The 24366-nt window shown below is 40.5% G+C and overlaps 1 protein-coding gene across 5 annotated transcripts in view; it reads right to left on the minus strand.

The window, feature by feature from the left end:
• Positions 1-24366, minus strand: part of ppfia4 (PTPRF interacting protein alpha 4) — a 699209-nt gene that overhangs the window by 52260 nt on the left and 622583 nt on the right. For 4 of the 5 annotated variants that reach the window (XM_043716868.2, XM_087973636.1, XM_043716865.2 and 1 more), the window contains exons 11-18: positions 22325-22387; positions 18778-18869; positions 16318-16459; positions 11631-11857; positions 11050-11290; positions 8010-8039; positions 4708-4847; positions 1719-1891 (exon numbers count right to left, since the gene is read on the minus strand). In XM_043716868.2, the coding sequence (XP_043572803.1) occupies positions 1719-1891; positions 4708-4847; positions 8010-8039; positions 11050-11290; positions 11631-11857; positions 16318-16459; positions 18778-18869; positions 22325-22387 (1108 nt within the window). The remainder of the gene's footprint in view (positions 1-1718; positions 1892-4707; positions 4848-8009; positions 8040-11049; positions 11291-11630; positions 11858-16317; positions 16460-18777; positions 18870-22324; positions 22388-24366) is intronic. The other variant, XM_043716866.2, reaches the window with a different exon arrangement.

Here is a 24366-nt window from a genome sequence, read left to right on the forward strand (position 1 = left end):
ACAAGTGGCTTATATTTATAACTGTAAAATCTGGAAAGTAAAATTCAGAATTTCATTAAGTGAAAGGCAATGGAAAAGAGGGAAGTCAAATTAAATATAGTGCCCTGCCCCCACTTCCGTCTTTCAAAAACAAATCAAAGTTTGTTTCTCAGGCAACTGAGAACAGGTGTATTAAAACGCAAGTGTCATACATACCATGAAAAGCAAAGGCTACAACCAAGAACAACTTAACATGAGAAAGGGTAAAAGGTCACAGTTGTGAAATTCTAACATTTTAGACTAACAACACCCCATATCGATCCGATAATAATATTCCACCAAACTGCTTGGCATGTCCACTGTTCCCGACATGTTCTTTACATTACTTCAATATTAGTTTCAGGATGAGCAAAACTAATTTACTCGCTGTAAATATTGTCTTTTGTCATTTATTTATGGGGTGTGAGCATCACTGGTTAGGCCAACGTTTATTGCCCATCCATAACTGCCCGGGAGAAAGTCGTAGTCAGTTATGTTCTTGAACCACTGAAGTTTTTGAGGTATAATGACACACACTGTACTGTTAGGAAGGGACTTCCAAGATTTTGACCCAGGCACAATGCAGAGACAGCAATATTGTTCCAAGTCAGGATGGTGGATGGCTTGGAGAGGAATTTGTAGGTGGTGATGTTCCAATACATCTGTTGCCCTTGCTCTTCTCGATGGTAGCCATTGCAGGTTCTGAAGGTTGCAGGTATTGTCGGGGGAATGTTGTTGAGTTGCTGCAGTGCATCATGTATATGGTACACACTGCTGTCGCTGTGCATCAATAGTGAAGAGGATAGAAATTGAAGGTTTTGGATGAAATGTCAATCAAGTGACTGTTTTGCCCTGGATGATGTTAAACCTGAGTGTTATTGGAGTTGTGTGCATCCAGACCAATGAACAATAATGCATCATACTTTTGACTTGTGCCTTATAGATGGAAGACACGCACTGGGGAGACAGGAGGTGAGTTACTCATCTCAGATTTCCTATCCTGCTCTTTTAACCACAGTATTTGTAAGACTAGTCTAGGTCAGTTTGTAGTAAATGGTAACCCTCCAAGATGTTGTTAGTGTAGGATTCACTGATGGTAATGCCTTTGAATATTTGTGCAGTTATCAGCAAACATCCCACTTCTGTCTTTATAATTGGAGGAGAGGTCAGTGATGAAGCAGCTTAAGATGATTGGGCCTTGGATACTACCCTGAGGAAGAAAGTAATTTGCATAGTAATTTTCTAAGTTGGAATGATGGACCTCTAACAACCACAATCAGCCTCTTTTTTGCTGAGCATGAGTCGCCGCAGTGGAGAGACTCTTCCCTGATTCCCACAAGTTCAGTTTTGCTGGGGCTCTTTGACGTTGATGACATACTCGATTGATTGCTATCTTGGTGTCAAATACTCTTACCTCACCTTTCCATTTTTGGCCATGTGTCTATTTATTGATATACCATTCCACTGGTGCCCACTGTCCTTTATCCGGATGATAGCAAGTTTAATCAAATGTGACTGTTTGGGGAGCATAATATCATGTGGTACGCTTCCAGCTAGAGCAGGAACACTGGCTGGTACTATAGGAATGCCCCATTTGGCTAAAAGAACTGATTTCATTCAGATTCCTTAGTTACACACAGAAAAATAATTCAATGAGCTTTAGGAGATTTAATTCACTTTGTGAAACTAGTCGGACATACCGTGAACTGAAGCCATTTCCTTTCCAAGCTGGCCAAGTCGTGCCTTCTCCTTCTTCCCAAACAGGCGCCCTATAGATGATTTAATGCCCTTCTTCTTTGAGGCTTTATGCAGTGAGTCCTGGCTGCTGTTGTTGCTGCTGGGATTGCTAGCCAATTCCTCGGCTGTTAATGCGCTGAGAAGCAACCACCACAATAGCGATCAAAAACAAAATAATCACAAGAGGACACATTACATACTGAAAGGTAGCCTCTCAATGCAAGTAATAATATTGGATAAGCTGCTTCCACTTTTCATAGATTCTGTTCCAAAATGTTTGCCATCAAATATTGTTTTACTTTATGTTGCTCTTCACCTTATCCTAACCTAGACTGCTGTTAAAACAGGAAATACTTTATAGACCTCTTAAAAATGTGAGACAAGTTAATATAGTAGGTGCCAGTTGCAGTTCATGTTCTAAGTCTGAGTCAACACTGCACCTCAGGAAGAATGTAATTAGTCTTGAAGAACAATGCAGAATCATCAAAATGATATCAGGGCCAAATTTAATAACAGCTTGTACAGGCTAGACTTGAGCAACAAAGATTAAGTGATTTTCAAATGGAGGCATTTAAAATGGTTAAACAATTTGTTAATATGGATCGAGCGAAATTACTGCCTCCAGTGGGGAGTCCGGAACAAAGGGCATTACTTTGAAATTAGAGTTAGGCCATTTGGGGATTGTCAATGGAAATCTGCAACTCTCAGCCTTGAAAACTAAACGTGATAAAATAATGTTGGAGATATATAAAGGAATATGGAACCATGCCATTATTAAACCGAATTGGAAAACCAGCTCACTGCAATGAGGGGCCTTTTCGAAGTAACAAGGTGAGTCCTGCTGCCAGTTCCCAATGAAATAATGCAATGAAACAGGGCAGCCAGATAGTTGATCCACATTTGACACTCACCCAATTTTAGATTAGATTACTTACAGTGTGGAAACAGGCCCTTCGGCCCAACAAGTCCACACCGACCCTCCGAAGCGCAACCCACCCCTACATTTACCCCTGCACCTAACACTACAGGCAATTTAGCATGGCCAATTCACTTAACCTGCACATTTTTGGACTGTGGGAGGAAACCGGAGCACCCGGAGGAAACCCACGCAGACACGGGGAGAATGTGCAAACCCCACACAGTCAGTCGCCTGAGGCGGGAATTGAACCCGGGCCTCTGGCACTGAGAGGCAGCAGTGCCAACCACTGTGCCACCGTGCCGCCCACAAGAGAGAGAAGAAAAAGACAAAAGAAATTCAAATCTCTACAACTTGGGGAAAAATAAATGCCTGCTAAATTTTTTGATTTGATTTATTACTGTCATATGTATCTAAGTGCGGTGGTTTGTTTTGCATACAGTACAGGCAGATCATACCATACAAAGTGCATTGGCTAATAGAACAGAGGGGAGAATATAATGTTACAGCTGCAGAGAAGGTGCCCAGAGAGCGAGATCATCATTAAATTTAAAATTTGAGAGGTCCATTCAAAAGTCTAACAACAGCAGGGAAGAAGCTGTTCTTGAATTTGTGCATGTATACATACTTCTATATTTTCTGCCTGATGGAAGGCAGTGGAACAGAGTATAACCAGGGTGGGAGGGGTCTCTGATTATGTTGGCTGCTTTCCTGAGGTAGTGAGAAATATAAATGGAGTCAATGGATGGAAGGCTGGTCTGCATGATGGGACAGGTTTCATTAAGACAGACAAGGTCTTCACACCTTTGTAAACCAAGGAAGCAATATTAAACTTAAACCAATATGGCAGCACAAGAAGGCAGAGATCCCAGCAATACAAGATTGATGTTCAGAGATCTTACACAGTCAGAAACACTAAATACATGTGAATTTAATCAGTATCATCAGAAAGGCTGACAACTTTATCCCCAAATAACTTGTCACTTATACCCAAGTAACTTTCATTCCTACTGTCCCTTTGCATATCCAAATACCAAATGCATGTTTAAGCAACTATGAAAGCACTCCTTACTTTGCTTTTTGTTTGTTGAAACATGTTTCTGTGAAGTGCCTTGAAATGTTTTACTATGCTTAAGGAGCCTATATAAATGCAAGTAGTTACTGTTGCTTCCTTCCTGAAATGCTGATTTTAAAATCTATTTGCAATTAAAATGCCCCCAAGATAAACTGTGACAAACTGTTAAAAGACTATTTTAGAATTCAGAGGCACTTCCTGGGTCTAACGGGAGAAGAAAATTATTGCTCGTCCTCACACCTGAATAAATTATGCAAATAAAATGTTATGAATAAGAAACTAACAATAGTCTGTGATAGAGAAGCAGAATCACTTCAAGAGATGATCATATCAGACGTGATTCAATTGGTAGCATTCTTGTCTCAAAGTCACATGGTTCTGGGCTTGTGTCCCAGTCCAGAATTGAGCCTAAAACTCAAGACTGATGCCACAACGGAGTACAGAGGGGAGGGCTGCGTTGTCAGAGGTGACTGTCTTTCAGTTGAGGTGTTTGGGTGGTTGTAAAAGATCCCATTTCATTACTTCAGACAAGGCTGGGGATTTATATGGCATCCTTCTTAAACTTATCTCCCAAACATCACAACAACATATTATCTGCTCATTACCACATTAATGCTTGCTGGAGTTTGGAGTGAGAATATTGCTGCACTTCCTGTATTACAGAGTGATAACACATCAAAAGTACTTCATTGGTTGCAAAGTGCTTTGAGATGTCCTATTGAGGTGCTATAAAATTCAAGTCTTTTTTTAACGGCACAAAGATTGCCTGGATAAGTGTCACATGGCGCAAACAATGTATGAGGATTTTGCTCTCTGTATTTGGCTGATACCACAAATCAATTTGGGACAAATGCATGCTGAGTCCAGGACATCAATGCACCTTAAAATGCACTTGCTTCAGGAGATTGTGTTTTTTAAAACAAACCTGAAAAGTAATATGAAAATATCTAAGTTTCCTTACCCTCGACCTTCTTCTTGACTGGTTGATTGGAGTGTGTGTGCAAGCTTTTCCAACCTCATGGTCCTTGGTGAGGAAGGAGGGGATGTTTCACATCTTATTGTGGTTTTATCTTCACGGTTGTCATCCCTTGCTATTGAAGACTAAATCACAAAATGAAAGGTGAACTGAGTGTGGTGACAGAATTTCTGTCCTGACAACACAGTCCAATTGATCAAAAGCAGGAAAGTGACAGCACTTTCAACACAAACAGTCCTATGTTATTTTCTTTCTATGTACAATACAGATTGCCTTAATACTGTGGGGGTGCACAGGTTACAACACACATATATAAAAGCATTTGTAATTTGGACAACATCACAAGGTTCCTGACAGTAGTAGATGACACAAAAATGATACTTAAAAGCATGGTGGAGAAAGTGAGGACTGCAGATGCTGGAGATCAGAGCTGAAAATGTGTTGCTGGAAAAGTGCAGCAGGTCAGGCAGCATCCAAGAAGCAGGAGAATCGATGTTTCGGGCATTCCTGAAGAAGGGTTCATGCCCGAAACGTCGATTCTCCTGCTCCTTGGATGCTGCCTGACCTGCTGCACTTAAAAGCATGGTTGCAGCTACTGCTTTTGTGAAGTTGAGGAAGAGATTACTAAAGTGGAATGGATCAGAGATGGAATTGTAAATAATAAGATTTACATAACGGAATGGTTGAATGAAAGAGATGGGATACCTGGGGCTTGAGTTCAAAATAGCACGGACTTGGTTTGTAGGGCCAAGGTGAAGAGAGACCGGGTAAACTTGTAACCAAAGGTGAGACTTTTGAAATGGGAATTTGAAAAATTGGGGAACCAGGATGGATTGAGATTGCAGCAATAGCAAGCCAACTAAGTGTGGAGCATCAAATAGACAAAGGAGTTTTGAAATGGAGTTTGTGCCAATGGAGTTGTGAAACAGTGAGAAAAGATGGGTGAAGCTTGGAAGCAATGAAACTTTTGAGAATCATTTCATTGTTGGAGTGAATAATACCAAAACTGGATGATATGAAATTACACACTGCTCAGTTTAGCTGAGCCAGGAAAGACGACTGAATTCAGGGAAACTGCACAGTCATTGGGAGAATCAGCAACATCAAATCGAACCAAAGTCTAGATCATCCACAGTGTGACAACATAGTGGTCATTGTAAGATAAAAGGTAAATATAAAGTTGACATGGTCTTACAAGACCATAGGACTGCTCTTTCATTAGAGAAACAACAGGTGGCAGTTAGCCTGAGGGTCAACACACCTCAGGCAAGGGAAGAGGTTGAGAAGGAGAATCCTTCATGGTAACCTCAGCCAGTGTGGGTATTGAATCCACAACACTGGCGTCATTCTGCATCACAACCAGCAGTCCAGTCAACTGAGCTAAACTAATCTTCAGCTGCAAAGGTAGTTAATGCAAGAGTAATGCTCCTTCACATTTTTATTTCCTGACCCTCTGGTCAGCTAGTTTAAACAATGGGCAGCTGATCCATTCAGACCCAGTAAAGAATAAGGATGACTTGCCAGTTTGTGTTGACTTGCTGGCTCTGAGGAAATGGCTCTGTGCCAAAAGGTCAACCAAGTATCCCATTACAATCACTTCAGGGCACTTGATATCGGTTTACACCCAAGATCATTTATATGACCTGTGTAAGCACAACACTGGACTTAACTGTGATGGCTGCCATAGTTGAATAGCTTTCCCAACATTCAAAACCAAGGTTCAGATGTGAAAAAGTATTCGTTAGTTTAAGTAGAAATATTATCAAAGGCCACAGCATAGTAACACACAATCTAAATAAGGACATGAGGAACAGAATTAACAAGAAAAGTATATTAATTTATTAAGGACACACTGTTGGCCAAGACAGTCAGGCCATGAGCTGAAACTCTTCAGTTTTTAACTGTAGTGGGAAATCTTGGGAAAAACACTGAATCAAGTTGTATTTGCTGCAAATTACAACATATACACTTAAAGAAAAAGAAAACTAAATTCTGGACATTTATGGTTGAAAGCAGAAGTTCTAGAAATACACAGTAAGTTAAGAGAGAAAAAGAAAATTAGTTATGCCTTTTGTGTTTCACTCCTTCTCAAGTAGGTGCTAATTGTTAATATGATACCCACAAATTTTAAACAGGTGAATACTCACACCAGTGTACAGATCACATCTTCACATTTGTAGGTCAAAACGGTGCAGCTTAAAAACTATTTCAGAATGCCTACCCCCATTTACAGTACCATCAAGTGGAACAGGAAATTATTTTGAAAGTAACTACATTTTTTTATGAGATGATTCATATTTTGTATGGAACCAATGTCAATTGCAATATTGAGATGTTGAAGTCAATGAAGTGGAGGTGCTGGTGTTGGACTGGGGTGGACAAAGTTAAAAATCACCTGATACTAGGGTTATAGTCCAACAGGTTTATTTGGAAGTACAAACTTTCGAAGTGCTGCTCTTTCATTAGGTCACTAGCTACCTTGTCCTATAATAGTAGTGTTGTCCCAGTCGAACTCATGTTGCTTGTCATCTGAATGTGTGGCTACTAAGGATAGCTGGTCGTGTCATTTCGTGGCTAGTTAGTGTTCATGGATGCGGATCATTAGCTGTCATCCTGTTTGTCCTATGTAGTATTTTGTGCAGTCTACTATTATAGGACAAGCCAACCAGAGAACAGCCAGGGAATTCCTAGAAGCATGGCATTCATCCAGATTCAATCAATAAACACATCGACCTGGACCCAATATACCGGCCACTACAGCGGACAGCTGGAACTGACAACCGGAAGCGGCAGGTACAAATCACTATAAATGCCGGAGGAAACATCACAGAAGCGCTTCACAGGAGGCTCCCAATCACTGAGGATGTCACCTAGACAGGGGACGAAACGTCTGCAACACAAATTCCCAGCTCGGTGAACAGAACCACAACAACAGAGTTAACTAATATCAGACTGGGTGACTCTAGGACACTGCCATTGTCTACCATGTTCCAGGCTGAGGAGAAGTGGAAATGTTGGTCTTGGTCCATGCTGCCCATTGCTAACTGCTGAGCATTCGAATGGATAGTGCCGGGTGAAGACAGAATGGAGCACTCATTCTCAAATATCTTTCATTTACTTAGGTTCAGACATGAAATATGGTCATTGAGTGAGGTTGCCAGTAAATGGCTGCCACTTTCTGTAGAGTTGTACCACATTATGAATCATCAAAAGAGAATGGAAAAATAAGAAGCAAATAAATCACAAGGGGAAAGCATGTATAAATATGTCCCATCCACTGTAATTACCTTCCGACGGTGTTTCCTTAAATCACTAGGCTGAACATCCGCCGCATGAGAAAGGAGAGAAAAACAGTCAATGAGGAACAAGTGCATCAGCTCAGGTTAGGAAATTATAGGCATTGTTTTGAAGGGAAAGCTATAATATAGCCCAATCTGAGCCCCCATCAGAGGTATCACTAAAGAGAGTGAGATCAATGATATAATATACATAAATTCACCAATTCAGGCTGTTTGTTAATCAATCTGCAAAGTTGCTCATCAATTAATGCTGTTTTTGCAATTTTTTACTCAAGTCAGCACTGATGCTGAGCAGTCAGTTTGCAACCATACAACATAAAACATGAGATAGCAAAGGTCTAAAGTTCAAAACATTTGGCATCTGGATAGACAGCATGTTTTCTTGAAAACAGCTTGCTGAGTTCTTAATTCCAAACTATTTGTCACAGATCACTTCTGCTTTCTATATTTTTCTGGGATGGAAGTGCTTTGAAAATTGATTTTAAACAAGGAGCCTAAAAACATAAAAACTAGGAACAGGAGTAAGCAATTCAGTCCTTCGAGCCTGCTCCACATTGAGTACTATTTTGGCTGATCTCATCGTGGGCTCGACTCCACTTCCCCGCTCACTTTTCATAACCGTTTAATCCATTACTAAATCTGTCTATCTTTTCCTTAAATTTACTCAATGTCTCAGCATCCACCACACTCTAGGATACTAAATTCCACAGATTCATAACCCTTTGAGAGAAGCAATTTCTCCTCAATTGTGTTTTATATCTGTTACTCCTTATTCTAAAACCAGAATACTCCTGTTTTTGAATGCCCACAACAGCAAACAGGAATTCAGTGCGGGCAAATTGGAAACACCGGTGCATTCTGGGAACATGGATCTTTTTACTGAAGATAATTCAGCTGTGTCATGTTGTTCACCTCAGGAAACCCTCAAAGCCATATTGCTTGTGGTTACTGAGAGCACTTTAAATAACAAATTGACCTATCAGCATGAGTGGTTAATGATAAATGTTTAGATATTCAGAAATATGATAGCTGAAGTGCTGGTCAAATAGATATTGGTTGATTTTCACCCCAGCAACATAGTCTCCTTTCAAGATTGAACAGTGTTCAGTAATCAGCCACAGGTGTCAGATTAGATTAGATTACATTACATTACAGTGTGGAAACAGGCCCTTCGGCCCAACAAGTCCACACCGACCCGCCGAAGCATAACCCACCCATACGTTTACCCCTTACCTAACACTACAGGCAATTTAGCAGGGCCAATTCACCTGACCTGCACATCTTTGGACTGTGGGAGGAAACCGGAGCACCCGGAGGAAACCCACACAGACACGGGGAGAACGTGCAAACTCCACACAGTCAGTCGCCTGAGGCGGGAATTGAACCCGGGTCTCTGGCGCTGTTCCACCGTGCCGCCCAGTAACATGTCAATGCTGGACAATGAATAAATATCAGATGCAAAATAGTTTAGCTTAATCAGTCTGCACTATACAGTTGGAACAAGTAAATTAGCCAAAAAAAAACCTTTTGAAATACTTTAGTGTTTGAAAATTGTGCTTATTATCTAAAGTATTTGATGAATATCTACTTCGTCATGATTTTGTAACTTTGTGATATGAAGGTGTGTACAAATTAATATTTTTGAGGATTTGTATATAAAGATTGTTAAATTTGTTTCATTTGAAAGACTGGGAGATGCCTGAACTGGGTGTTTTTTTAAAATAACAAATACTGTACAGACACTGGACTTCTCCTTTAAAACCTCACGCACTGGAAGAGAACATTAAGCTAAATAAACTGTGGAATCTTATAGAGAATGAAACTGCTTGGTCTGGTTTACAAAGAAGTCACAAGCTTGGTTTTTGCCTGCCAGATATTTTGGGGCTTTGTTTGGAAAAAGCAGTCAGAATGCAGCCTGCTAAGAAAGAAGCTGTACAACTCATCCTCTCCTACTTTTTTGAGACAACTCTTCACAGAGGACAATGTGAATGTGAATGTGAAAGCTGGGGAAAATGGGGCAGCAATTTTCCTGAGAAGCTTCTGGAAAAATTCCTCTCAACAAGTCTTGAATGGACTAATGAGGAGAAAGTGAGGTCTGCAGATGCTGGAGATCAGAGCTGAAAATGTGTTGCTGGAAAATGTGTTCCTGAAGAAGGGCTTATGCCCGAAACGTCGATTCTCCTGTTCCCTGGATGCTGCCTGACCTGCTGCGCTTTTCCAGCAACACATTTTCAGCTTTGAATGGACTAATGAAAAGGTCACAGTAAAAGTCACATTGAGTCCAGTAACATCCATCGACATGTACCAGGACTCCAGACTCAAAGTCATTTGGATTAAATACCTGATCATTTTCATTTATTCAAGAGCTAACAATTATTTACCCAAAAAGATGTTGTTTCAAATAGTTGATCTTTGTAGAAAAAGTGTATTTTTTTCTTTCATTTGTGTGTGCGTGTGTGCATGAGAGAGAGAGAGAGAGAATTAGGTTAGAAAGGTTAATATTTATCTTTTCATATTTCAAATCGTGTGCTAAACAGCTTTGCATCTGTATTGAATAATCTTGTCATGCTAATTATTTTGTTGTTTATTATGGTAACTTGGTTGATGGTCTTCTTTGTATTCTGAAACTAATACCAATGAAGTACATAGCTGGCCCCATTGATAACAGAGTGAAATGTTTACATGTACTGCATATGGTGCCCAGTGCAGCAGTGGAACTAGAGAGATAAGTATTGTACACATCCAGCCTCAATCATAAGCCCTGTCTGAATGCATCAAGATGATGAATAAGATGGGTTTTGTTTTCAAATTCCAGAATAATTTTGTGAACAGCAACTAGGAAGGCAGTTGCTCCTTTCTTCCTTAACCTGGTACCAAGATTTAACTGGTTTGAGTGGTTTGCTTCAGTTTGGTTATGACTTCCTGCACATAGCACAAATATTTGAAAGCACAGGTTAGATACTAGCACAAACGCATATATTCTCCTGCAAAACTCAACTCTCCCTTTCTCATTCAGTGCAGCACTTACCAGTGTCATGATGCCCTTCCGGTCCAGGTCATGTGAGGAGCTGCGTGGAGTAAGTTTGGGTGTGGAGCGCCCACTGACAGGTGGTGAAGAACTGGCAAGAGATAGGGCAGTGAGAGAAGTTGGAATGGAGGTCCCTGTTCGAATTCGTGTTAAATTTAGCCCATCCATGCTTCCACTACCCACACGACACTCTATCTCCTCAGCTCGTTGCTCAGTGGACTCCTTCTCCTCTTGGATCATTCTGGCATGGAAAAGACTTGGTCAGATTAGTCATACAAGGGCAATGATAATTTAAGTATGATACAACTACATACAAAACCACTCAATAATAAACTGAATGTCTCCATTGATATAGGTTATAATACCATTTCATGTAACTAAGATTTTGTTATACCAAAGTACTGCAATGACATTATGCATATGCCAAAAAAAATGCAATATTCAAACTAGCTTATAAAGTAAGTTTCACGTCCTTATGAAGCATAGCAGTTATTACTCATGATGCAACTGCTTTGTTGTGATAAGACAAAGCTTTACTCACAATGACTTTGTGATATTTTCATGCTCAGTAACTGCCTTGCCTGATTTCTTTATTGATGGCATCAAGTTGCTCCTGCAGCATCATGGCTAGAGTCTGAGCATCTGAGTGTCCACTAGGTGAAAGCAGGTCTGCTGAACTGAACATGGTGTCTCCATCTTCATCATCAACATCAGACATTTCTGGGTCACTTTCAAAGGTGTGCGTCACACTGGTCATTATGTTTGCCTGCTGAGCACATTCCCAGTCCTGTTCATTTAGAGTCTGAATCTGCAATGGTATAAATATAGCAGTCAGTTACAAAGTGTCACCACTTGGTGTAAATTTATGATTATGATGCAACTGGGCTACACTGCTTGAATTTAGATTTATGCAAAAAGTCATCACAGCATCTTGTTCCATGAAATCCCAGGATTTCTATTAACATCCAGAGTTCACAGCTTTACTTTGGCAAGGAATAGACAGCACTAGCAGAAATGGTGTTCAAATTTGGAGATAATACCAAAATAAGCAATTTGGTAACTGCAGATCAGTGAAAACTCCAAAAGGTTATTGATAAGATGGTGGGATATAAAGAGCAACTGTCACATTGTTCAAAGCCTGTGAATGAGGGGTGCTAAGTTTAGCTTTGAAAAAGAATGAGCATTTTAAATGGAAGATTAGACAATGTTATCAAACACAAGGATTTGTAAGCATGGGTTCACAAAACATTAAACACTGCTTCTCAAACAGACAAGGCTAGAAAAAGGTAAATGGAAGTGTTAGTGTTTGTCAAGAGACATAGAACGTTAAATTCAACATTTGATGCCAAATTAGAACGTATGCAGTTTTTTTTGGATCCATGATATAGAAAGTGAACAGCCAAATATTCATTCATTAGTTCACTGCCCATTTGAGGAATCTCAACTTCAAAGACTGGGATAATTATGACTGTTTTCATTGTATTTCAGATTATGAAATGATAATTTGGTAAACATTTTCAAGTTAGGAACACAGTGTATATTGAAAGACTTTCTACCGCATCAGTGAGATTACAGCAACACAGATTGCATTTAAATGACTTTGGATGGTGATAAGGAATTTTTTTTTTTAAAGTACAAATCTTAGAAGTATATAGCGGTTGAGGCAGAGAACATTTCAGTATTCAAAACATTCGATAGATGGCTGAGGGGTAAAGCAATCTGGAAACAAGGCAAGCACATGGAATTAGGACAATGCTTGAATAGAAGATAAACTTGAACATGCACTGATCAGATTAAATGGCTTGCTGATGTGTCCTAATCGCCATTCAATCCAATGTAAGACAAGATTCTTAGAAGCTGTATGTCTCTTTATGGAAAGGAAGATTCACCCAAAGCTTTCTCATGATTGGTCTATTTTAAACACTGGCAGTGGTCTGGGAGGTAGTTGCCTGCCTAAACTAATCTCTCAGAATATTTTAGAAGCTAATGAGGAAAATGTGGAATGCACGAACTTAAAATTAATCTGTTTGATGAAAAAGGAATGCAGAATATTTCAACTGACGATGCAAGAAAAGGAAATAGCTGATATTAATTGAAATGTAAAAACTGACACAAACATAACTTTGTTCACTCGTAAAGGAAGACAAGTCATCAAGACAACAAGCTTGAAGGTGGCTTGCTAAGAGCGGACCTAATGATATTCAGTTTCATCTGGACCTACATATGATCCCACCGGCATTAACAATCTGGAGAGGGAAGGAGGGCTGTGAGTGATCTAGTGTGTCCAGCTGCTTCATTGGCTTAAATTCATAAGGAGTAACCAGAGTTGAGTGTGGTAATTAGTACCAGAACAAGGGGACTCTTGTCTCACATCACACAGATTGGTCAGGTTATAGAGGCTTCTTTGGAAATTAAGGATACAAGATGGATTAGGAAAACACATCAGCGTTATACAATCAGTGCTTTCTGTTTAAAAAACCTGCATGTTTTGAACTGTTTCAAAGCATTTACATTAATTGAGGATAAAGGGGAAGAGGCGTGGGATGGGACAGTGAGGGTATTTAGGACACAAGTAAACTTCTATTTATTGCTTAGGTGTACATCTTTCCAGGAATGAGGAAAGTCACAAACTTTCCTCATTCCTGAAGAAGGGCTTATGCCTGAAACGTCGATTCTCCTGTTCCCTGGATGCTGCCTGACCTGCTGCGCTTTTCCAGCAACACATTTTCAGCTCTGATCTCCAGCATCTGCAGACCTCACTTTCTCCTCAAAGATTTCAACCTACTGCGAATCCTCTTACAAGGATGCCTTCCTTGAAGAAGCTCTCTTCCTCCCTCTACAAAGATTTCAGTGAGTCCCTCTCTCACTGCACCCCCCAGGTCATCTCCTCTGCACAGAAGCTCTTCAGCCACATTCTCAAACAGACTCGCTACCACAGCCATATCTCCTTCCTCAGCACCTGCCTACGGAAATGACTTATCCCGCACGGACTCCGGACTACGTTCCAACCAACAAAACTTGGACCCAACCAGGATAACCAGTACCTACAACAAATCTGAAGCTTCCAGCAACAGACCTCCCTCCAGATCCTCCGCTCCACGCTTGCAGCCATGCGCCGCTACCTACATTCCCTGCAACTCGACCTACCCCAGCTCAGGACAACACTCTCACAGACCTGCAAAGGACCTCTACTGTTCTTCATCCACAGAAGGATCCATAAACTAAACAAACAGTTCTTCCTAGCCATATCGGAAATTAAAGACAGTAAGTACCAAAGACAAACTTTCCTCATTCCTGAAGAACGGCTTATGCCCGAAACGTCGATTCTCCTGTTCCCTGGATGCTGCCTGACCTGCTGCACTTTTCCAGCAACACATTTTCAGCTCTGATCTCCAGCATCTGCAGACCTCACTTTCTCCTGTACATCTTTCCAGTTAGCCAACCGCACAATAATTACAATTTTAAAAAATAATTCCTATCTAAAATTTTTTGACACAAAAACTCTTCAGTCCTCTTTTTCATTCTACCTCTTGTCCTTTCTTGTAGGAGTTCTGTATCCAGTTAAACAAATAGATATATGTAAGACTAGAATATAACCCATTGGCAGGTAGAAAGATTGTGGAAGTTAAGAGTTTGTTGCTGTACAACTTTATGTTAGTCTATCACTCATGATTGTGGGTTTCCTCAAGATCTAAGAAGATACAACTGAGATATAATTCAGCTAGTTACCAAAATGTAGTTACCAAAATGCTTTTACCCAAGAGATTCTTTAACACACAAAAGCTTGAGATCTTCCCAAGTTTTTTTTGGACTCATTACAAAACAGCAGCAATTACCATCTGAGACACAGAAGGTATTTATTTACAGTAAAACAATATGCCTTCTAAACTAGATCCTTTACATGGAACACAATTCCCCAAAGGCTTAGCACTTGATAAAATGACAAAACCTTGGTAAGCAAACTGAAAAGCTTTGTAGAATTTTAGTAGAGGAGAGAAGAAATTGGGTAAAACAAAAATGATGTTGCATTATTTTTGCTAAACTATCAACGTTCTTACTGGGACAGTTTTCCATTTGCTGCTGGCTCGCGCTCTCCAATAGAGGTATACAAATTGCAGAATTAAACCGTAATGTATTCAGTTAGATAGAGGTGTTCCTATATATCTGCTGACTTGGTTCAGAGAAATACTGGAGAAAGCCTATCAGGAGGTAATCATCAATCTGCTCAGATTGGATGAACAAATTCTGGCACCCTTTCTTCTCAACTTATGAAACCTCAGCTAGATGAAATTAGTGATTTATGAAAATAGCTTCCAGTTGGCACTGCTGCCTCACAACGCCAGAGACCTGGGTTTAATTCCCACCTTGGGCAACTGTCTGTGTGGAGTTTGCACATTCTGCCCGTGTCTGCGTGGGTTTCCTCCGGGTGCTCCGGTTTCCTCCCACAGTCGAAAAATGTGCAGGTTAGGTGAATTGGCCATGCTAAATTGTCCGTAGTGTTAGGTGAAGGGGTAAATGTAAGGGAATGGGTCTGGGTGGGTTTCGCTTCGGCGGGTCAGTGTGCACTTGTTGGGCTGAAGGGCCTGTTTCCACACTGTAAGTAATCTAATCTAATTGGAATTAGAAGGTAGGAATTATTCCTTGCTTAATATCAAAGGGGCTGTGACAACAAAGGAAAACACACAATGAAAATTATTAGCATAAACACATGCTTAGTGAAGTCCATATTTTAAAACAAACATTTTGGATTCAACACCTGAAAACAACAATTTCAAGTTAAAGGTTTATTATCAAACCTGAGGTAAGAATTAAACACATTATTATAAAATGCAATGACACTTGAGGAATACCATAATTTTCTGGTGCAAGTAGTGTTAAATAAACCTGCAAAAGATAACGGTCATTAATATATTTGTATACAGGACTTCTAAGAACATACTTCCTCTGAATATTTCTCAGCTCGGATCCATTATACTGGTTGTTTTTGTTAACTCAGACAAACTCAAATTCATCTGAACTTCCCTAATTGTACAGAATCACCCACTTACTGCACTTTCCAATCTATTTTAACAGTTATTCATCATGTGTAAAATATCTGGATACATTTCTGAGGGCTACAAAGACCAAGACATCGGGACTTCTCAACATTTGAAGGACAGATTCAATGGCAAAATGATGTAAACTGCAAGATTTACTCAGAAATTTTCAACACTTTAAAAGCAAAGGTTCTTCCAATCTCTGCAATTGTCAAAGAAGTTCTCTCTGTACCTTGGTAGGTTCATCCCGCAGAGGTGTAAAACGTCCTTTCTGAGCTCGCCGCAGCACTGTTGGTGTCCCATAATGATCAGATGGTGCTTCTACGACAGAACCAAGTGGATATCTCAGATCTGTTGAACTGCCCAAGTGAGATCTAAAAGGAAGCACTCTGATTACTCTTTGTAAATAAAGGGCATATTTTTATTAATTTCAATTCATTCAAACATGTTTCTGAGTATATCAGATCATGTGCACATCCTGTTATGCCAACTGGAAGCTATTTTCATAAATCACTAATTTCGTCCAGCTGAGGTTTCATAAGTTGAGAAAAAAAGGGTGCTAGAAGGAGTGTCCATCTTTTGCTGACGTTTTCATAACTCTTTGTATCTTCTCGCCTTCTCCCAAAAACCATTTTAACTGTTCAAGACATGAGATTAGAAGTGTAGTGATGGGCATTTTATTGATTGACCACTTCCAACTAGATTGAACTTCCAACTAGAATTAAAGACAGTGAGCTGAAACCTTGTAGGGCCACGATCATCAATGGTTATAGCATGAAATATATTTTAGTGTTGAGTGAGTTACTTTATTCAGCTCTCACAACCAGCCCCAGTGACAAGTGTTAATGGGTCATTCTAAAACCAAGCTCTCTGCTGGCCTTCACCTAACTTCCAGTAAATGGCAATCCGTGGTTGAAATTTCAGCACAAGCACCAACTCATTTTAACCCCCAATTCTATTGAATGTGGGGATGATACTTTTATTTGCAGGGAAGTTCAAAACTCTAGGCACTAAAAAGAAGGCATCATTAAAATTTCTTTACTCAGCGTAGCAAGAATGTGGATCTTACAACCAGAAGGAGTGATTTTAGAAAATAGTTTAGATTTAGTTAATGGACCTAGCTAATTGTGTGAAGAAGAAATAAATAGAAGGAAATGTTGACAATAATTTGAAACAAATACAACAGGAGATAATGCAACACCATAAACTTTGAATAGTCTGCTTCTGTATTGCAAATTTGACATCAAAGATATATCTCACATGCACATAAATATGGAAGATGCACTTCAGTTTTCCACCAGTAGTTTTTGATTGAAGTCACTTTTTATCTGAACCAAATCATTGCGGTTGATTTTTTTTATCTCCAAAAATACTGTTACACACAACTGAACTTTCTTTTTTTCCCATCACTGTATACTTTTCATCCACTAGCCACCACCAGTAAATTACCTGTGTTTTCCAATTGATTCATTTACCTGCAGAGCCATTAAGGGAAATGCAGACTATCAAAGGTGAGGGAGAGGTAGGAAGAGTGAAACCAATGTGCAGTTAGAAGAGATAAAGCAATCTACCTTTGCAGCTCCCACGTCTCTCTGAAGGTATTGGGAGGTATTGGTGGACACCATGTCCTCCCTCTCCAAACCTGCACATTGCCACAGAAGAAGGACAGACAGTTGGCAGCTGTGAATACCTCACTGCTGCTGCCTGGGTCTGTTAACAGCCAACTTGACCAGGCCCAGATGCAGACCCATTATATGCCCACACCCCTCCGCATTGGATGCCCAAAGATCAGAAGCATAGGGCTGAAATGCATCTAAATACAATACAAAAGATTTTTCAAAAAATGTAAAGAGGGGTTGCAATCACCCACAATCAATATATAAATGGTCCACAGACTCCACAGTATCGTAAAATGGACCATTGGGCTGAAAGTCCATGATTCATTGCAAACTGTGGTTACATGGGACTGCTGCATGCAACACCCTCCACCCCAGGTCACCAACGGAAAGTGGAAGGACTCCTGCATCACAGAGCCAACCCTTTCTACAATGGTCTAACAAGCTGCTCAGTTCAAGGACAATTAGGGATGGGCAACAAATACTGACCTTGTTAGCAACATCCATGTTCTCTCAACTAATTTTAAAATATGTATTCTTAGATAGTTTAAACATTGCAGCAACTATGCTTCAAAGTATTGTATTGATTGTAAAGTGTTTAGGAGCTTTATGAGATCATGAATAGTGCAATAGATGTTGAATTCTTCTTTTTACTAAAGGGTGACATATGAACAAATTGCCTTCAATCTTTCCTGTAGAATAAATATACATTTACTGTTCATTTGCTTCTAACACAGTTATGGTGTTCTTATTCTAAAATGTTTGTTTGTGTTGATTAATTATTTCTAAATGATAGAAAGACAATCTTGGTAGCGACTTTTAAATTTTTTTTCAATGAAGTTTGTGTACTTTTTGTCTTAAATGCAATCAGCTGGTCTTGACTGGTCACATGAAATAACTTCACTTGCTACATATTCAATGAAACTTTGCACAGATATTAACAATGGAAGAGGACAATTCTTACCAAGAGAAATTGGTGAACAAATGTTTTCATGCTGGAATGTCCCAACTATCCTCAAACAGAACTATGACAACATCACTTTTGCAAGATCAGGGATCAATGTTAGCGTAATTACCGTGGATGCACACTTTCTGCAAATGCTCCTGTCCTCAGTTTCAGCTGCTCCACTTCTGCCCTTAACTTGCCAATTTCATTTGCCAGTCTCTCCTGTGTAAGTCAAAGATGTGCATGTTAAATATTACTGTCAGAAACCTGTGAACAAAAATCTTTGATGTCCAGTACCATTTCACCAGATTAACATTAATATGTGGAACTGTTAGCTATCACATAAACAATATTATTACTCTTGAAAATTCTCTGCTTTAGATGTCTTGTCATAGCTGCACCATTGTACAGGAAAAGCCAGAGAAATTAGGCAATAGAAGTGGTAATGATATGGTTCATCAGAAGAGACTTTGAACACGTGTTTGCTGACAGATGAAAGATAAGGCTGCAAACAGGCTGTCACTGAAAAATGCCAAGAAAATGGAGATTGTGAAAACATGCCCTTGTTGATCACTGAAGATGGGGGTGGTGAATAAAAGTGGCACTGGACTTGGTGGTCACATATGGTGACCACACTTGGTGGTGTAGCATGGGCTCAAAAATGGCATTGGCAGCACAAGCAGCCTTTAAATGCCAATGTGTATGGATACACATAGCCATGTAGAAAAATGTACTTTGTGTAACTTTCCAAAACATTTCCATCAGAGACAAATCTCAGTGAATTCAAGACATTAACTGACCATTTAGTATATGCCAGATGAGACAGTAGCTCAGAAAAAAAAAGGATGTTTTCCTTAAAATAGCTCCCTAACAGAGACATGCATCTCAGCTTGATTATTCTGATTTCCCGAGTTTGCCTGATTTATGTTATCAGGGTTAGCATTGTGAATAGAAGCCTACTGTTTCCTCTTTGCAGTCAATCTAAAATAATTATAAACCAATCTGTAACTAAAAAAAAAATCAAAAGTACCTCAAGGCTGCTAGTTTACATTTGCTACATCAGCACACCGAAGGTTAATGGGTTTTGAGACCCAGCTGTGCATTTCAATTCTTTGTCCAAATATTAAATTAATATATTTTCAAAATCAGAGTTATTGCACCTTACAGAAAATAAAAATACACGTTTTTAAGAGCCAGATTATTTCATCTAACTGGATGTCAAAAGGAATTATTTTACATTGAAATATACAGTGACAGATCCCAACAGGTTATTGAAGAGCTTTTGAAAGTAGTGTCACTTTATTAGGAAACCGTTTCAGGAACTGCAAGGGTTATGCATTACACTGGCTTTAAGGCAGACTCAGTTGCTCTGCTGTTATGGGTTTGTTCATAATTTTGTTTCCTTGGGACCCCCTTCTCCTTTAAATCTACCATTGCCACTCCTCTTGTCTGAATCAACCATTTTTTCTTTGTAAACCACCCCTAATTCCAGTGTCCCTTTCCTCTCCAAAGTCCTTGAATATATCCATATTAAAATGTTTCATGTCAAAGTCAAAAATGACATCCTGTATGAGTGGGACAAAAGTAAATAATCCCTGCTCCTCTTCTTGATTCATCTATAACCTCTGTCACAGTTGGCCAGACCATCCTCCCCCAATGCCCCTCCGTCAACTTGTGGGACTACACTCATCTGATAATGTGTTGCTGGAAAAGCACAGCACGTCAGGCAGCATCCAAGGAGCAGGAGAATCGACGTTTCGGGCATGAGCCCTTCTTCAGGAATGAGGAAAGTGTGCCAAGCAGGCTAAGATAAAAGGTAGGGAGGAGGGACTTGGGGGAGGGGTGTTGGAAATGCGATAGGTGGAAGGAGGTTAAGGTGAGGGTGATAAGGTGAGGGTGATAGGCCGGAGTGGGGGTGGGGGCAGAGAGGTCAGGAAGAAGATTGCAGATTAGGAAGGTGGTGCTGAGTTCAAGGGTTGGGACTGAGACAAGGTGGGGGGAGGGGAAATTAGGAAACTGGAGAAATCTGAGCTCATCCCTTGTGGTTGGAGGGTTCCTAGGCGGAAGATGAGGCGCTCTTCCTCCAGCCGTCATGTTGCTATGGTCTGGCGATGGAGGAGTCCAAGCACCTGCATGTCCTTGGTGGAGTGGGAGGGGGAGTTGAAGTGTTGAGCCACGGGGTGGTTGAGTTGGTTGGTCCGGGTGTTCTCTGAAACGTTCCACAAGACCATCGTCAGACCATAGCAACACGACGGCTGGAGGAAGAGCGCCTCATCTTCCGCCTAGGAACCCTCCAACCACAAGGGATGAACTCAGATTTCTCCAGTTTCTTCCTGACCTTTCCGCCCCACTCCCACTCTGGCCTATCACCCTCACCTTATCACCCTCACCTTAACCTCCTTCCACCTATCGCATTTCCAACACCCCTCCCCCAAGTCCCTCCTCCCTACCTTTTATCTTAGCCTGCTTGGCACACCCTCCTCATTCCTGAAGAACGGCTTATGCCCGAAACACCGATTCTCCTGCGCCTTGGATGCTGCCTGACCTGCTGCGCTTTTCCAGCAACACATTTTCAGCTCTGATCTCCAGCATCTGCAGTCCTCACTTTCTCCTACACTCATCTGATACCATTCCTATTTAATCTCATTGTAGCCAGAACATCACCTGCATTGGCTTCTCTTACACTCCTGAACTGTAATACCTGTGGTACCCTAATGATCTAATCTTGGCCCCCTCCTACTTCTCAGCAACATGCAGTCTTTCAACAATATCGTGCAAAAACAGAGCAAGAGTTATCATATCTATGCTGATGACACTTAGCTTGACCTCCCTGTCATCTCTTGACTCATCCACTGTCACCAATTTTTCAGCCTAATGGATTAGAAAATGTTTACTTCAACCAAATATGGGGCAGACTGAAATCATTGTTTTCAGCTGCCACCACAGGTTTGTTACATGGTCACTGATTTCATCAGTTTCCTCAGCAACTGTTTGAGATTAAATCAAACTATCCTCAACCTTGGTCCCATGTTTAGCCACAAGATGATTGACAAAACACACACGCACATCATCACTCCTTTCTCCCTAAATAACATTATCCTGCTGCATCTTCCTTCAGCTGATCTGTTTCTGGTGCACCCTTCAGCCATGCAGTTATTTACTTTTAGACCTAACTATTCCAATACCTGTTCATCATCAACAAGAGTGCAATGCAATGGATCATTTGCCTCAATGAATGCCACTCATCACACAGTAACCCACTTGATTGACACTCCATCCATCATCTTGTACATTATTCCCTTAACCACCAATCCCTGTAACCTAGAAGGATCGAGCAGTTGCTATGAGAAAGCATCAACACCTCCAAATTCCCCTCTAAGCCTGACATGGAACTACATCACTGTTGTTTCATTGTTGCTACATCAAAATCTGTGTCAATTCCGACCAGCACTGTGAGTACTCCTACATTCCAAGGATAGTACAGTTTAAGAAGACAGCTTATCACCATTTTCTTGAGGGTAATTGGGATAGGGAATAAATACAAGCCTAGCCAATGATGTTCACATTCCATGAATGATCTTTTTGAAAATAAAGCAAAACAAGGAACACTAGATATTTTAGACAAAAGGCAATCATTGACATGTCCTTATTATCCAAGGAATTGCAGAGATTTGTACCTTGTCCTGATGATATTCCTCTAGTTGTTTTCTTGTGCTTTCCACCTCTTGTATTAATGTATTCTGAACGGAGAAAAAGAAGATAAAAGAATTTAAGAGATGAAGCTTTGCTATCAACACAGTTATCTTAGACTGTGTCTAATGTTCATTTAAGTGGAAAGTTAATATTATGAGAGAAAGAAATCAAACAAACAAAAGAACCAACGCTGTCCAAGCACATCCAACAATTTGGAATATACCTTGCAGTGTTGGGCAGTTTGATCATTGGACTGAAATTAATAGAAAATTGCTAAGTATATATTTAAAACATCATTGTTGTATCTGTTAATTTTACCAACAGGAATATATCCTTTATAGTACAGGGTGGAAAATAAAATAATTTACCTCCAAAACCAAAATGTCAAAGGGCTCCTATGTCACTAAATTTAAGACCACCAGATAAGCTATGCTTATTATATGTACCCCCATCTCCTTGACCAGCTGGTAAAACCTGCCCTAAAGTTCTCCTCTACTCAGTCCTCAAACCCATAAACTCTATAAACTCTTCTAATTTAATGGGGGACTTTAACTTTCCTGATATTGATTGGGAAAGCTATAGCTCTAGTTCGTTAGATGGGTCGGTGTTTGTCCAATGAGTGCAGGAGGCACATATTCCTGACACAATATGTAGATAGGCCAACAAGAGGTGAGGCCATACTGGATTTGGTTCTGGGTAACGAACCAGGCCAGGTGTTAGAATTAGAGGTAGGTGAGCACTTTGGGGACAGTGACCACAATTCGGTGACTTTTACTCTAGTGATGGAGAGGGATAAGTGTGCACTGCAGGGCAAGAGTTATAGCTGGGGCAGGGAAATTATGATGCGGTGAGGCATGACTCAGGATGCGTGGCTTGGAAAAGTAGGCTTCAAGGCAAGGGTGTAATTGATATGTGGAGCTTGTTCAAGGAGCAACTATTGAGTGTCCTTGATAAGTATGTACCTGTCAGGCAGGGAGGAAAGGGTCGTGTGAGGGAGCCGTGGTTTAATAAGGAATTGGAATCCCTTGTTAAATGGAAGAGGGCGGCCTATGTAAAGATGAGGCGTGAAGGTTCAATTGGGGCGATTGAGAGTTATAAGGTAGCCAGGAAGGACCTGAAGAGAGAGCTAAGAGCAGCAAGGAGGGGACATGAAAGGTCCTTAGTTGGTAGGATTAGGGAAAACCCTAAGGCTTTCTATAGGTATGTCAGGAATAAAAAAATGACTAGGGTAGGAATAGGTCCAGTCAAGGATAGTAGTGGGAAGTTGCGTGTGGAGGCTGAAGAGATTGGGAGACGCTGAATGAATACTTTTCGTCAGTATTCACTCAGGAACAGGACATTGTTGCCAATGTGAATACTGAGTCACAATTAAGTAGAATGAACGGCTTTGAGGTATGTAGGGAAGAGGTGTTGGAAATTCTGGAAAGGGTGAAAATAGATAAGTCCCCTGGGCCTGATGGCATTTATCCTAGGATTCTCTGGGAAGCAAGGGAGGAGATTGCAGAGCCATTGGCCTTGATTTTTATGTCCTCGTTGTCTACAGGAGTCGTGCCAGAAGACTGGAGGCTAGCAAATGTGGTTCCCTTGTTCAAGAAGGGGAGTAGGGATAACCCTAGTAACTATAGGCCGGTGAGTCTCACTTCTGTTGTGGGCAAAGTCTTAGAGAGAATTGTAAGGGGTAGGATTTATGAACATCTGGATAGGAATAATATGATCAAGGATAGTCAGCATGGTTTTGTGAAGGGCAGGTCGGGCCTCACAAACCTTATTGAATTCTTTGAGAAGGTGACTAAGGAGGTGGACGAGGGTAAAGCGGTAGATGTGGTGTATATGGATTTTAGTAAGGTGTTTGATAAGGTTCCCCATGGTAGGCTACTTCAAAAAATACGGAGGTATGACATTGAGGGTGAGTTGGAGGTTTCGATTAGGAATTGGTTGGCTGGAAGAAGACAGAGGGTAGTAGTTGATGGTAAAGGTTCATCTTGGAGTGCCATTACTAGCGGTGTTCCGCAAGGATCTGTTTTGG

Source organism: Chiloscyllium plagiosum, unplaced genomic scaffold (assembly GCF_037043375.1).
Source record: "Chiloscyllium plagiosum isolate Xiang-an unplaced genomic scaffold, Cpla_swu_hap1 HiC_scaffold_26, whole genome shotgun sequence".
Classification (NCBI taxonomy): domain Eukaryota; kingdom Metazoa; phylum Chordata; class Chondrichthyes; order Orectolobiformes; family Hemiscylliidae; genus Chiloscyllium; species Chiloscyllium plagiosum.